Source organism: Cygnus atratus, chromosome 1 (assembly GCF_013377495.2).
Source record: "Cygnus atratus isolate AKBS03 ecotype Queensland, Australia chromosome 1, CAtr_DNAZoo_HiC_assembly, whole genome shotgun sequence".
NCBI classification, from domain to species: domain Eukaryota; kingdom Metazoa; phylum Chordata; class Aves; order Anseriformes; family Anatidae; genus Cygnus; species Cygnus atratus.
In genome coordinates, this window is record NC_066362.1 from 70355202 (window position 1) to 70369323 (window position 14122).

General features: G+C 42.5%; 1 protein-coding gene across 6 annotated transcripts; it reads left to right on the forward strand.

Moving 5' to 3' along the window:
- Positions 1–594: 594 nt before the first annotated feature.
- Positions 595–12644, forward strand: PTHLH (parathyroid hormone like hormone). 6 transcript variants are annotated; one of them, XM_035551043.2, is made up of 4 exons: positions 595–825; positions 1939–2061; positions 7682–8104; positions 12160–12644. In XM_035551043.2, exons 2-4 carry the CDS (start codon positions 1961–1963, stop codon positions 12167–12169), a joined length of 534 nt encoding a protein of 177 aa, XP_035406936.1. In that variant the 5' UTR covers positions 595–825; positions 1939–1960; the 3' UTR covers positions 12170–12644. The 6 variants fall into 6 exon arrangements, with proteins under 6 accessions (XP_035406936.1, XP_035406937.1, XP_035406932.1 ...); XM_035551044.2 differs by lacking the exon at positions 595–825 and adding an exon at positions 905–1023; XM_035551039.2 differs by lacking the exon at positions 595–825 and adding an exon at positions 989–1432.
- The last annotated feature ends 1478 nt before the right edge of the window (positions 12645–14122 follow it).

The window sequence follows — 14122 nt, forward strand, 5'->3', positions numbered from 1 at the left end:
CCTTCCACAATACGCGGAGAGGCTGAGAAGGAGCCACCACCCGGCACGCCTCAGCGTCGTGTTGAAGCTTGGGAGGGAGCTGAGGGAGTTTTGCTGTAAATCAGGCTGGCGGGGGGCAGAAACAAGCCACCCCTCCGCGCCTGCCGGCGGTGGGGCGCGCAGCGGAGCCCCACGGGGTGTGCGCGGCCGCGGAGGGGCAAGGGTGCCCGGCGGGATGCTACGGAGCCGGCGGCTCCAGGTGCTTGGGTTGGTGCTGCCCGCCTGAGCAGGGCCACACCGAGGGGAGAGCCTGGCCCCTGCCGTCAAAAAGTTTTTCAGAAGGGCTCGTAAACGATCTCCCTTTGGAGGAGCAGTCGGGGGATGGAGCGGGGGGGTGCACAGACCACCCCCGGCTTTCTTCCCTTCAGAAGAGCCAGGGGCAGTTTCTTGCGCCGGTAGGCTCTGTCATGGGGCGGGTGGTGTCACCTTTGGTTTTACACAAGGGTCTCCCTGGGATGGAAAACGGGGAGGGGGGCAGACCCCGGCGGGGCGTACCGGGGTGGCCCCTCTCCCGCTCCGGCACCCGCACAGCAGCGCAACCTGCCGCAGGCATTTGCAGCGCCCTGGCCAGACTGACTTCCACGGAGGGAGAGGCTGAAGGCGAAAGAGGGAGAGGAGGAGAAAACTTTCCACTAATTTACTTTTTTGGCCGGGAGCGCTTGTGTTCATAGACGGCGAGTCCTTCCCCCAGCCCTCCCCCTTCGCCCCCCCTTCCCTTTACTAGCGTACAATTAACATCATTAGGCATCATCCCTCCAGCTAATAGGTGAACTGCGACGAAAAACGGTAGGTGTGTGAAAGGAAAGGCGGCGGGGATCCCAAGCTAGGGTTTTGGGGCTTGATCTGAAAACTGCCCCGATGATGGGGGATCGCCCTCTCCCTTCTGCCACGGCAGGGGAGGCGCTGACCTAGGGGTAAAGGCGGAGAGGGAGAGCGAGGATCCCGGCTGCAGAAGATGCGGAGAGCTTGGACGGAGTCCGCAGGGTCTGCTGCGTGCATGTGCTGTCGGGTGTTTCCCTTTCTTCGCTCGTTTTTGATTCCGGTCCCAAGAACCGCTTGATTTCTAGTCTTTTTGGCTGCGGGTATCCCGCCAGGGCTCTCGCTCTCTGCGCACATGTTCCTAGGGCGCCATCTCTTTGCAAAAAGCCTCCGTCCTCTCGCAGGTCTCCCAGAGGCTGCTCCGGGGCGTGTGAACATCGCAGGCTGCAGCGCGATCCAACCTGCGGAGCCCAGCATGCGTCCCAGCCCCCGCGCGTCCCCGGGCCACCGCTCCTGGTAGAGGAGCTCTCGGGCTCCGCAGCCGGGCAGCGCTTTTTGCTCGAGGTCACTTGCCCTGGCTCAGCGTGGCCCCAGCTTTCCGGGAGGAAAGGACGTGAACTTAACTTTTGCAGAGGTATACTTAGAGAGGGATGGATAGATGCCTTTCCGCCCGCCCGAATCCGCGTGTGAGCGCGCGCGTGTGTGTACACGGAGGTTAGCTGAGCTGCTGTAGGGAATCTTTCCTTATCTTAAAGGAGGGCTGCTCTTGGAGCAGAAAGCCCTGGGACATCCGCTTTCCAGTCCAGAACTGAACACGGCTCGGGGAGACAAACAGACGCGCTCCTCAGCCCGATTCAAATATGAGCTAGATTATTTTTTTTTCCTCAACAAATATTAAGAGGGATCTTGCCTCCGGGCAGCGAGAGACAGAGAGAGGGAGGGAGGAAGAGAGCGAGAAGCAGACAGCAAGGAAGGGAGGGAGAGACGAAGCAAAGTTTGGAAGAAGTGAGCCGCTGTCGAGAGTTGAGAAAGTTTGTTTTTCCTTCGCAGCCTGGGAGCTGGGAGAGCCGACAGCAAGGGACCGTTTGGGGACGGAGCTGGCGCATGTGTCTCTCGGGACTGACCCTCCTTTCCTTGCAGGTTTTAGGACCCGGAAGATACAATGTTCACTAAACTCTTCCAGCAGTGGAGTTTCGCAGTGTTCCTGCTGAGTTACTCCGTGCCCTCCTGCGGGAGATCAGTGGAGGGGATCAGCCGCCGACTGTGAGTTTATCCGGGGTTTTGTCTCGCTTCGGTCACGGTGCGGGTGGGCAGGGGGCCGGGGGACCCCCGGGGCCGGGGGGCAGCAGCCCCCAGCAGCGCTGCAGCGCGCGGCTCCGCGTTACCTGCCCCAGGTGCTCCCCCACGGGTTTGCTCTGAGCCACGGTCAGAAGGCGTTCGGGGCAGGCAAAGTGAAAGCTTCTGCCCTTACAAAACACTTAGGAAGGCAATGTTGGAGCTGAGAGGCTCTTCTTCCATGGGGAGCAGCCGTGCAGCTGCAGTTTTAGCGTGCGCTGTTGCCCATGCACCTTTCTGCACCCCGGAAGGGTCCTGCCGGGGAGCATCCCGTTCCACCAAGCTCCTGGGGGTTACACCAAGTACTGCGTGCTTCTCTGGCACCGGTGTACAGCCAGTATTGATAAGGGAGGGGAAAACACACAGCAGTTGGGGCCATCATGAAACTGAGGCAATGAACAATTTCTTTGGATTTCTGTCACTTCAGCTTTTATTTTATTTTATTTTATTTTATTTTATTTTATTTTATTTTATTTTATTTTATTTTATTTTATTTTTATTTTTCTAAAAGGAGATCGGTATCTGACTTAGAGGCAGAAGTATATTTTTGACAAATGCTAATGTAACTTAAGAGATTCTATCCAGGAAATGACCCTTTTGCTTCTTCCAAAATAATCACCATAGCTCATACTAGTGTCCCCTAGGCAAAGTGCAGTAGCGAAACCACTGGGCTGATGCAGGAGCAGTTGTCTAACACATGTAGCTAGCTCACTGGCTCTTACTGGACTTGCATCAGATTTTCTAAGGAAGAAACTCTTTGGTCATACTGTGGAGGGCTGTCTTTTTACTAAGTTCAGAAGGAAGTCAGGTTGCAGAAAAAGGGTTAGAAAATCCAGTCACAACATACAGAGAAACATGACACAGCAAACTTAGTATGAAATGGATTTCCATGTAACTGTTCTGTTACATGCATAAGGACAAGATTTCCAAATAGCAATTCCTCTGCCATTTAAACAACAAAAAAATCCCCTAGGTGAAGTGACTTCAGACACATCTAAACTTTGGCACCAAGCAGACAGCTGCTACAAATCTCCTACAGCAAATTGTGTAGAACATCGTATTACTGATAATGTTACAGTGTGTTCTTCCAAGCCTATTAGTGCTTAGCTTTTTTGTATGCCTGAAAACTACTGTTGAGATATTTCCTATATTTGAGACCATTTTCTTTGGCTATCCAGAGGATCCAAACTTCAGTTTCATAAACAAAAAATTAAAATAATTGAAGTACAGTCAAATGTTGTACTTCCTTGGCTAAGAAACTCTGGACTGGATCCAAGCCAAATTTGTTAAAAAAGAAATGCTTAGAAATAATGTTTTTCTTTTTGAAGTTAGCATTGTTCTAACACTTGTTTTTAAAGGTCAGAATTAGAGTTCTTCCCAACATCCCCATTCCATCCTGGCTGGGTGAAAAAAAGTGGAAGCTAAACAGCTGAAATGTATTTCTCAGCTCCCTCTTTGCTATGGCATGTAAAACACACACAAGAAACCAGTTAGCTGTCAGTTAGTGGCATGCACGTAGTTTTGTTTGTGGGTACAACACAAACACAGACACCACACTCAAACATGTGTCCTGTTTTAATACCACCACAAACCATTCCTAGAGTTAATGGTTAATAACTCACTTAAGCCTAGAGATATTTTTTTCACTCAAAGGCTTAAACCAGTAACGGATGAAAATACTAAAGCACATTATTATAGCCATGCAAAAATAATCAAAATGACATAGGCCTAGTTCTACAGACTTTACTAAGGCAAATCTCCCAAGGAAAGCAATAGCAAATTGTCCCAGGAAAAGATTGCCAGACATATTATTTGTTATACAAATGTTTTACTGACTAGAGAACTTCTGAGAAACCCCGTAATGCCTCAAAGTGAAATTAGATATTTTTATCAGCGTGCCCAGACACTGCAGTACTGTGTCCCCAGATCTGTAGAAAATATTTTTCCTAACCCCGAGATAGGTTGAGAAGCTTTCACTCCCTTTGGAGCCAGTGGCAAGGGCACTCAGTCTTGCAAAACCCAGACAGAGAGCTGACTGAGTCCTTTCTCCTATTCTGCTGATCAGACCCAACATGAATAGTCAAGGATAATAACAATTAAATAAGAGCAACTCTGAGACAGCAAGTTGTTGCTTGAAGAAGGTTGCTTCTCAATGACGCTAGTTATCTAGTGAAAAAAGAAGAATTTGCCTGAAAAGAACAGCTTATCTGGAAGTACATGCTTAATATCTGAATAGGTTTCTACTGTTCTCCCAATAATCAGACATTAAGTCTCATATGCACATAGTGTACTTGGATACAGCAATTAGTTTGGGCACTCTGGTCAAATACATACCATCACCAACCTTCTCTCAAAAGTGCCTACCACAAGTTAGCTTAGCATTTGCTGCATTAGGTTTGGGGTCAGACTCTTTTTCCTTGAATGAGGTGCATTTATAGAAGGATGGAAGGGACCTCTAGTGGGTCATCTTAATGCTAACAGCCTAATTTTATTTTATTTTATTTTATTTTATTTTATTTTATTTTATTTTATTTTATTTTATTATTTTTTTACATATCATTCCCAATATGTGAACACAATTATTTCTGTTTCCATTGCCTTCCTACTCTGTGTGTGTGGGTGAGACATTGTTGATATCTGCAGTATGAAGCACTTCTTACATCAGCCTTCTTGGGCAAGTATTTTCCCCTGATTTACAAACATAGTAGTTGTTTGAGTAACATAATGGAAGGAGGCCGAAGGTCAAAGAGATATATATCTACCACAGCTTCTTCATTTCAGGGAGATTTTTGATCTAGAGCATACAAAGGAAATTGATAGGCAAAATGTAATCCTTCAGTCTGGCTGAGTAATAGAAGTCATGTGAAATGTAACACTATGTAACATTATACAATCATCTGGAATAGCAGAATGTTATTTGGGGCCAGACTTGATGCTAAATATCATACAGACATTTAAACAGAAACCCACCCTCTCTTTGGCACACTGAACTATCACATGTTTATCCCTGCATTATTTTGGAAATGCATACTCTCACAAGATGTAGATCGCATAATGCTGTTTGACTGTCTTGTGTGTACTGGAACCAAATCTTTAGGTTTCAGCTCTGTAAAATGGAATAGCTTTTCAATCAAGAGTACTTTAATAACAGACTTTGGAGATTCAAGATTTTGTCACAGTGGGTAAATTGACCAAATACACATTACAGGATTAAGGCAGTTTTAGGTTGTCTGTGATAAAAGGAATTATTCTTTACTTTACAACAGGCAGTAGGAAAGCTTTGCTCATCACATGAGACATACTATTTTTGGCTCAGTAAAGCACTAAGATTTTGTATACTTTTTTCAGACTAGAAGAATGAAAGGAAAACTGCATTTCACATAAAAAAAAAAAAAAAAAACAACTGGGAAAATAATTTACTGAAGCTAGGAAAGTAACGTGAACCACAATGGACAGCTTGACAAACAGCACAGGAGTTTGCCACTCAGAGGAGTCCAAGGTGCTAGTTTTATTAGCACACTTGCAAGTCAGATTGACCTTAATGAGAAGGTTGTTCGAGATGGCTATTGGAGAGCTGCACTGGTCAAAATAATTCTCCTGGGGGAGATCTTGAGCTTGCATTAATGGTCACAGCTGCACTGAAGGGAATGAAAAAATATGGGTTCAGTTCAGTATTATCATATTGCATGTTTACTTAGAGACATGAGTTGAAAGGCATAAAATACATGTCCTAAGGCCTGAACTCATCCAAAACTCATCTGATTATGAGACACTTAAAACATCATAGACAATGTTTGGCCAAACGTGTGCTCACAAACCTGAGTATACCAAGGCCTGGTTTTAGGCTAGCATACCTGCTGCATCACTTCATGCAAAAACAACAGTCATCTGTTAGTCTTACAGTGGAATGGGAGAAAGCTGGTGTTTGAATTTTACACTGAGCAACAGAGATGTAGTATCACTTGAACTAACCAGTTGGACCCAATACAAATTGCAGATTTACAAAGACAAATAGTGAAGGGGTCTTAAACCAATGCTGCATAAAGTTGCCAATCTCAAATAACTTTATTGTTGATCAAATCACAAATCTCAAGTGTTTGGCTGAAGGGACTGAGAAAGATAAATTACAGAACACTTCCAATAATTTAGCACACTATCTTTGTCCACCACATTTAGAAACCTTGCAGGATAATTAGGGAAGGGATGGAAGGAAGGAATAGTCACTCACAGTTATGTCTTCTCCCTTTTCACCCACATTGAGAAACAACTGTGTATCCACTAGCTGACCAAATGATTATACGACAGACAAGGCAGTGAATTCATTTTCTTTGGCCAGTAAGAACCCAGTCACATGCAGTACCCTGATGCAAGATGAGAGGATACATCGCCAATCTCAGCACACTGAAGTAGGGCAATCGGAAGGATAAACTGTATTATAGCATGCATGGGAACATAACTAAAATCCCAGCCTGTGCTCTTTGTGTTGTTCACAGTGCAGCTGTGTGGCTATTCCACACCAAGGAAAAAGCATGCATTTTCTCACAGTTCTTTATTATCCAGGTGCCACTTGTATCTTCTTTCCTCAGACATTTCATACTTTTTTTGCCAGTACATCTCTAAAAGACAGATATTTAACTATCTCCTAATTCCTCAAAAACTAGAAAGAGGTTAGTGAACCATAATATCATGAACTTTAAAAGAGTACCAGAGACCCACACGAACAAAGCAGATGTGTGGAAGATGTGGAAGATGATCCAGTGAAGAGGGCTAATGTAAAACTCAGAAAGCACAGAAGCCAAGAAGTTCATACTGGCCCCAGAAGTTCACACTTTAAAGGAACACCAGGAAGGCATCTAAAGCCATAATTAGACACAAGCGGCCAAGCAGTAAAGTCAACAGGAGCGGCTGATGCTCATGCTGCTGTTGCACAAGCTGCCTCTCCAGATAGCTCATTAAGGATTGAAGTGCCTATGCTTTAGGCACCCAAATCTGACCATTTTTCCATTAAACTCCTGCAACTGCACATACTTAAATTTAGAACTGAAATGCACTTTTATGCATTTATTTATATTTTCAAAGTACATGACTGAGCAGAAGAAAATTATTAGAATGATGCTGTATAAACACTGCTTCCGGCTTCAGTACTTGTTATTCCTTCTCTTGCCCAACTGCAGTGCTCCATTACCTGACCCCTTGGTTTTCATATATTTCACAACTGTCTTCCTGGTTTTACTGCCTGAAGTGTGATGTATTAAGAGTTTTAATGCTCCTCTAGAATAGAACAGTGACTAATCCAACTTCAGGCCCACTGGTCTGTGATCGGTCAGATAAGAATTACTACCAGCTTAGGTCTTTTCCTTCTCTGTAGAGAGCAGTTACTCAGAAGCAGGACTTGCTCCCATGATCTGACTTAACTGGGTGTCTCCAAGCCTGAGAGCTGGCACAGGCAGTCACTGCCAGAGGAGAGAGGAGCTTTGCCAAGCAATGGGCAATAAATGGGCAATAAATCCTAAATGTCTCTTTCCCCTCTGCTCTTCTCTTTCTTTAGCAAACGGGCTGTATCAGAGCACCAGCTACTGCATGACAAGGGCAAGTCAATCCAAGATCTACGAAGAAGAATATTCCTTCAAAATTTAATTGAAGGTGTCAACACTGCAGAAATCCGTGCAACGTCAGAGGTTTCACCTAACCCTAAGCCCGCTACAAACACGAAGAACTACCCTGTCCGATTTGGCAGTGAAGATGAGGGCAGATACCTAACTCAGGAGACAAACAAATCACAGACCTACAAGGAACAACCCCTGAAGGTATCGGGCAAGAAAAAGAAAGCAAAGCCTGGAAAACGTAAGGAACAAGAGAAGAAAAAGAGGCGAGCCCGCTCCGCTTGGCTAAATTCTGACATGTATGGAAGCAGCATGACCGAGAGCCCACTCTTGGACAACTCTGTTACTACACATAATCATATTTTAAGGTAATTCTACTACATTCTTTCCACAGGCATAACATATATTTACTGAAATTGTTATCTTTCTGTGCATGAGGTCAAGGCATCATTTAAGTCTGGAATAGTAGCACACCTTTATGGCTATAGCTGGGTAGTAGCTTTTCCAGCAGTGCACTGTCTCAGGGTGCTTTCTGGCAGTAAGTACCCTGTCCACTTTGCACTGGCAAATCTGCACCCAGGAAAGTAAGCGTTTTACTTCTGGCCAGAAAGCCACTATTACTTGAGGATATACACCAAAGAGTCTTCCCTTGCTATGACAAACAATTCTAGTAAACTGCTTGCTTATTGCCAAAACAAGCTTCCCAAAACTGTGTAGCAAGAGATTTTTTTCTGATAAAAGAAAGTACATCATAGCCATTAAAATTCCCTATTCTACTTTAACTGTAGTGTCTGTCTCTTCAGATCTTGGTCCCACACTTGGGCCTCAGCTGATTGAAAGCTTTGAGTTTTATTTAAGGCTCTGCATCTATAAAATGGCGAAGTTTTCTTTCCTCCCTCTCAACGCCTCCCCTTTTTGGCAACTTTCTTACCCTTACTTTACAGTTTTTCATTTTACTGTTTAACCTTAGGGGAGAACATGGAAAATTTCTCTCTTAGTAATATCTTCAAACAATGCAGACCAGCCTTTTGCCATAAAATTTTCCCTGCCATTAGGACTTTTTAATTCAGCTCTATCCTTTTGCCAACTTGTGAAACAATTACGTTGCTGCTCAAAAATGTTGAGCATTGCTTTTGGAGAGAGATGTGCTTTCCTCACGTATGACAGTGAAGGGTTTTCAAGGAAGAGGCGACCTGAAGACTTAAGTGGAGGTTCCCCAAGCGACTCATCCACTTGCAGTCATTTTGGTTTGAATGGAGGTCAGCACACTTGCAGGCAAATCTAAGCAGTCCTCTCCCCAGTTCTCCTCAAATGTTTGTATTTTCAACCGTAAAAAACCAAAAAAAAACAAACAAAAAAAACTTTTCTGTCCTCCTCCCCATCTGCTTTGGCAGCATAAGACAAAATAGAACTGCCACTTGCTCACAGTATGTCCGTTAGAAAGGAATGCCAGCTGTGGGACTTACTAAAATTCAGTCTTTTGTTAAGCTTTACAGGGCACAGTGTGCAGTGTACTCCATTGCCTCAACTTCTGTTGGCATCTACACAAGTTACTGGTGTCCAGAGCTACGCATTCAGCATCCCTGACCATAAAGCATTTAGCATGTCTGTAACAGTCAGTAGTGGGGTAAGAGAGGATGGTTTTGTCCCAGTGACCTAGGAAAGGCACACTCTGGTAGTCCTGTCATGAGATGCCTGAAGTTGCAACAGCTCTTAAGGAACTGCAGTGGCAGCAGTGTCTTCAGCACATAGAAATCTTGAATGTAGGAAAAAAAAAAAAACAAGGGCATTTTCACTGTTTCTTTGGTTGTCTATCCAAAGTGAGCTGTAAAAGAATGACAGATACAGCCCTGTTGATTGTCTGAATTTAGCCTTACTGTTTCAAGCATGGTTGGATTGCTGAAGGTAGTCAGCTTCACCTTGGAGTCCTGAATTAGTTTTACCTTCCTGATATTATTCCCCAAGATGCAGTATTACACCAGGGACAGAAACATAGCATAGATTCCTAAAGAGGCCCTATATTGTGCAGATTTGGCTGAAGAAAATTAAGCAAAGAGAAGCCCTGAAACAAGAAAACAAAATTCCTCCCTTAAAAGGACAGAACATAATATGATGGTTCCGCTCTGCTATTGCATAAAGTTGCAATTATCCCAGTAGGCTGACAAAAGATATTATTTCTAAACTTCAAAGCAAGACCAACTCCATGCCACGTACTTTAGATAGCAGAAGTCAGGTTCAAAGTAGTTTCCTATAAGGTTATTGGCACATAGTGGGCAAGCACATTTTAGATGGAGGGACGACTGCATCTTGGTGAGGTTGATTCCTCACCTGCACCAAGCTAAATCAGGGACTTTATCTGTTGGTGGGAGACAAGGAAGGCACATGCAGACAGGATATCCATATGCTACATCACTAGAAGCTGCTTTTGTAGCATCTGTAAGGCTATCTGACACTTAGGAGAAGCATCCCTACTTCGTAGTGAAGAAATAGATGTGCATAATGCAGCAGCCTGCTTTTCACTGTATCTCTGTGCTTCCTTTCTGCTCAACAGGCTGAACTAAAATCCCCATGCCAATTCCCTCTGCCCAATCTCAATCCCAAAATTTTGGGTTTAGATCTGAAAAAAAAAGAAAAAAAAAAAAGACAAGAAATGACCTGCACTCTAGATCTTTTGACTTATTACAAGAAGTATCTCATAAAGTAGCCAATCTTGCAAAATCAGAGACCAAATCACAGAAAGCATCTTGCAAGTACTCATTAGTATGGAGACCATTGTCAAGATGTGGCGTAGCTTAAACTCTACAACAAAGAGTAAAATCCAAGCCAGAGTGAAAATGTCACCCTCTTAAAAACAGGCCTACATAGTGCAGACACACATATACAGTCATGCTCTATGAATTGTGTGTCATTATTATACTGTAGCCTGAATACACCCTAATATTACCCTAGTTAATTATTATGGAGCTTCATACTAACATTTCCATTCCAGGCACTTAAAAATTCTTTCTCATTGACATTCCAGCTATATACCCATTCCAATTCAATTAAACTGTTATTACCTAATTTCCTAAGAAACCTTTCAAATGAGTAAACTCCCTAATGCTAAATGTAGTCTAACTTTCAATGTGCACATACAAAAAAAATAATAGACTCTCAAGGATTTGGTTCTTTGTGTGTGTCTCACACCCACACACGTCTGCCATGTGGAACAGTACCCACAGCTTTGGTGATCCATCCAGCAGCGGAGCGAATCACACTCCATCCTATAGCTTTGCATTCCACCCTATAGCTGTTTCCCAGGGAACTGAAGTGCATTACAGAAATGTGCTGTTCACAGCAGCAGAAGGGAAAAAAGCCCAACCCTTCAGCATTTCCTGCAGCACTGCTAAGAAATAACTTAAAATAATATTGTAGTGCAAGTACTACACAGGCTGGATAGAAGCAGGCTCTGCTTTTGTTCTCCCATGTTCACAAAGGGAGGATTACAGAAATCATATAAGCACACCAGTGTCCCTTAGAAAGTTCTCAAATCTTAGGGCTGTGTACAACCAAACTCTGAATGTTTCAGCTCTGACTGAATGCAACAGGAATCAGAGCTTAACACGAGATGCTCATTTTCTTTCTGGTCCGAGCCATTTGGCTTACAAAGGGAGAGTTTCAGGAATATATTCTCTGCATTTATTCATATACTGAAAGAGACATGCCATCAAGGATCTGTTCACTTCAAGACCCGAGCAGACTTTAATGAAGTAAAACTCATGGACATGACAGTATAGAAATACACACCTTTAAGATAAACAGCCCCTTGCCTAACAGGTGGCCTATCAGTGGACCAAGACAGATTTGGTCAAGATAGACTAAATAATCCCATGGGACAGTTTTAATAAGAAGCCAGGCATTGCACCCAAACAGTTAACACAATAAGGACATGATTGCCAGAGTGTTCAAAAAGGACTTGCTTTTTTTTATCTTCAAATCAGATTTCTCATTTCTCCAACTATGTTTTGTTGTTGTTGTTGTTGTTTTGTTTTTTGTTTGGTTGTTTTTTTTTTCCTTTTAGTGCTTGGTATATTTATTACAGGTTGAGAATTTTTTTTCTACCCATAGCTCTCAGGAATCTTCTTGTGTAAGGCCCTAAGAAAACTAAAGCTCCTTCCTATTTGTCTGAAAGTACAACAAAGCGGAATAGATGGTCTCATTTTCATGGTAAACTGCAGGTCTTCATACTGCCAGCTGCATTACACTGAAGGAAATAGAGATTTTGAAATGATGTCTAATACTGTAATACTGTTAAACAGGTCTTATTAGCGTAAATATTTACTAGCAAGGCACTTCCATTATAGTCTGTGGAACTCTTGCTGTTAATTTTGAGTCTATGTATTTGAAGTGAAAGTTAATGTTTTCTATTTTTTCTGCTCCGCAGGAGGCGCTGATATTTTCAGCAAGACATCTTTGGAAGACATATTGCAGTATTCTGTAATAGTGAACATATGGGAAGTATTAAAATATTTATTACCTGTAAATATTGTAAATGCTCAGAATAAAACTTTTTTCCCCCATTGCTCTCTGAAACTGCACATTTGGTTATTGTGATTTTTTTTTTTTTGGCTAATGCTAAGACAATTATTATTGTCACATTTACCATAATTTATTTTGTTGACTGGTGTATTTATTTTGTGAACGTATCTTGGTGCTGCTGACTTTCTATATTTTTTTGTAACATAATGCACTTTAGATATACATATCGAGTACATTGATAACTGACATAAAATGTTCGTGTTTTGTGGTTGACTTCAATGAATGCCTATACACAATTGTTCAAACTGATTTTCCTTTGTGCATGTATAATAGCAGTATTTTAAAATTTGTAAAGAATGTCTAATAAAATATAATCTAATTAAACCATGACTCAAAAGGAGAAATGTGTCCTTGAGGAATTTCAAGAGCAGGAACATCATTTTTTTCTTTATTATATTTGAGAATTATGTTAAATTTAATGTGTTTACATTGATTCAAGCTCCCACATTTTCACATTAGCTTTTACTTAAAAATCACTCAGAACATATTTTGTTCCAGTGCTCTATTTCAAGTGCGCTGATTTGCTGAACAACCTGTGGGCACTGCCATATAGCTCAGACCCCACTACAGGGAAAGCACAATTCCCAACCTTTCCAGCCACAAGCCCTATAAATGCTAAATCATTCCACTCTCCAATTGAGAGGATGTGAAAAGCAACCCCATGGGATGCACAACTTACTGCACTCTTGGAAGGTACTCATACATCACACCTTGTCATCTTGTTCAGAATGAGACAGATGGCAGTATCCTCAGCTCCCACCAGCTTTACCCAAATACGAAAATGTCTACCACAGGAGTGGAGTCCCATCTCTGCACTTTGGAGCCACACAGTCTTAACGTTTAAAGAAGGAGGGGAAAAAAAAAAGTGTTTTCTGGGTGAATTTATAAAGAGAAAAATAAAATATTGGAAACTGCAGTAGGTGACACATCAATAGGTACTGTTACACTGCTTGAATTACTTTTTCTTCTCCCACCACTAAGATGCCTCACATGGCTCTGTTTCTGAAAAACATCTGCCTTAATGTTACTTCTGTCTTACTCCCATAGATAATTGCAGTTAAGAGGGAGACCGTCTTCTCTTGGTGGCCACTGGCTGAAGAAAAAATCAGAAAAAAAAATATGATCTCCTATCATAAATGAACATATGAGTCTTGCTTCCTATCCCTTTTGCTACCACCCACATGTTAATCACAACAGCTGCTGTGGGGGCAACTTGAATAAAGGAGATTGTTTCATACAGATAGCTGTACTTTGTAAAATCCTACTGACTTTCCTCTGTTTCACTCCCTTAACATCAGCAACATCAGAAAAATGCATGCGTGGAAAAATAAATTACAAATCCTGGGAATTTAGAGATATTTCTTGTAATTGCTGCTCCATTCTGTAGTTGCCAAGCTTTTATTTTTTATGCTTCTTTCCTTTTTTTTAAGTGCCATCTTTTTCCATTGCCAAAGTACAGCCATCATATAATTTAAAACAGATGTCTTTCTGCTCTCTACCCAATCTTGCAGAAAACTACCTCCATGAAAACACTAACAGCAAAAAAAATGTGAGAAAAACATACTCATCCTCTCCCATCCACTTTTATGAAGTGTGAAATTCTATGCTTCATTAAGTCCAGTTAATTACTACACCCACCAAGCACATGACTATTGTTTCCTTTTCGGATGAAAAATGTTACACATGGTGAAATGTAGCACAATTTCGGGGTTGCATTAAAGAAAAAAGGCATGGTTCCTGCACATTTTCAACTTGGCCTCCTTGCACATCCTGCCTATTTATAGTATCCAGCTAATGCTTGGATTTAT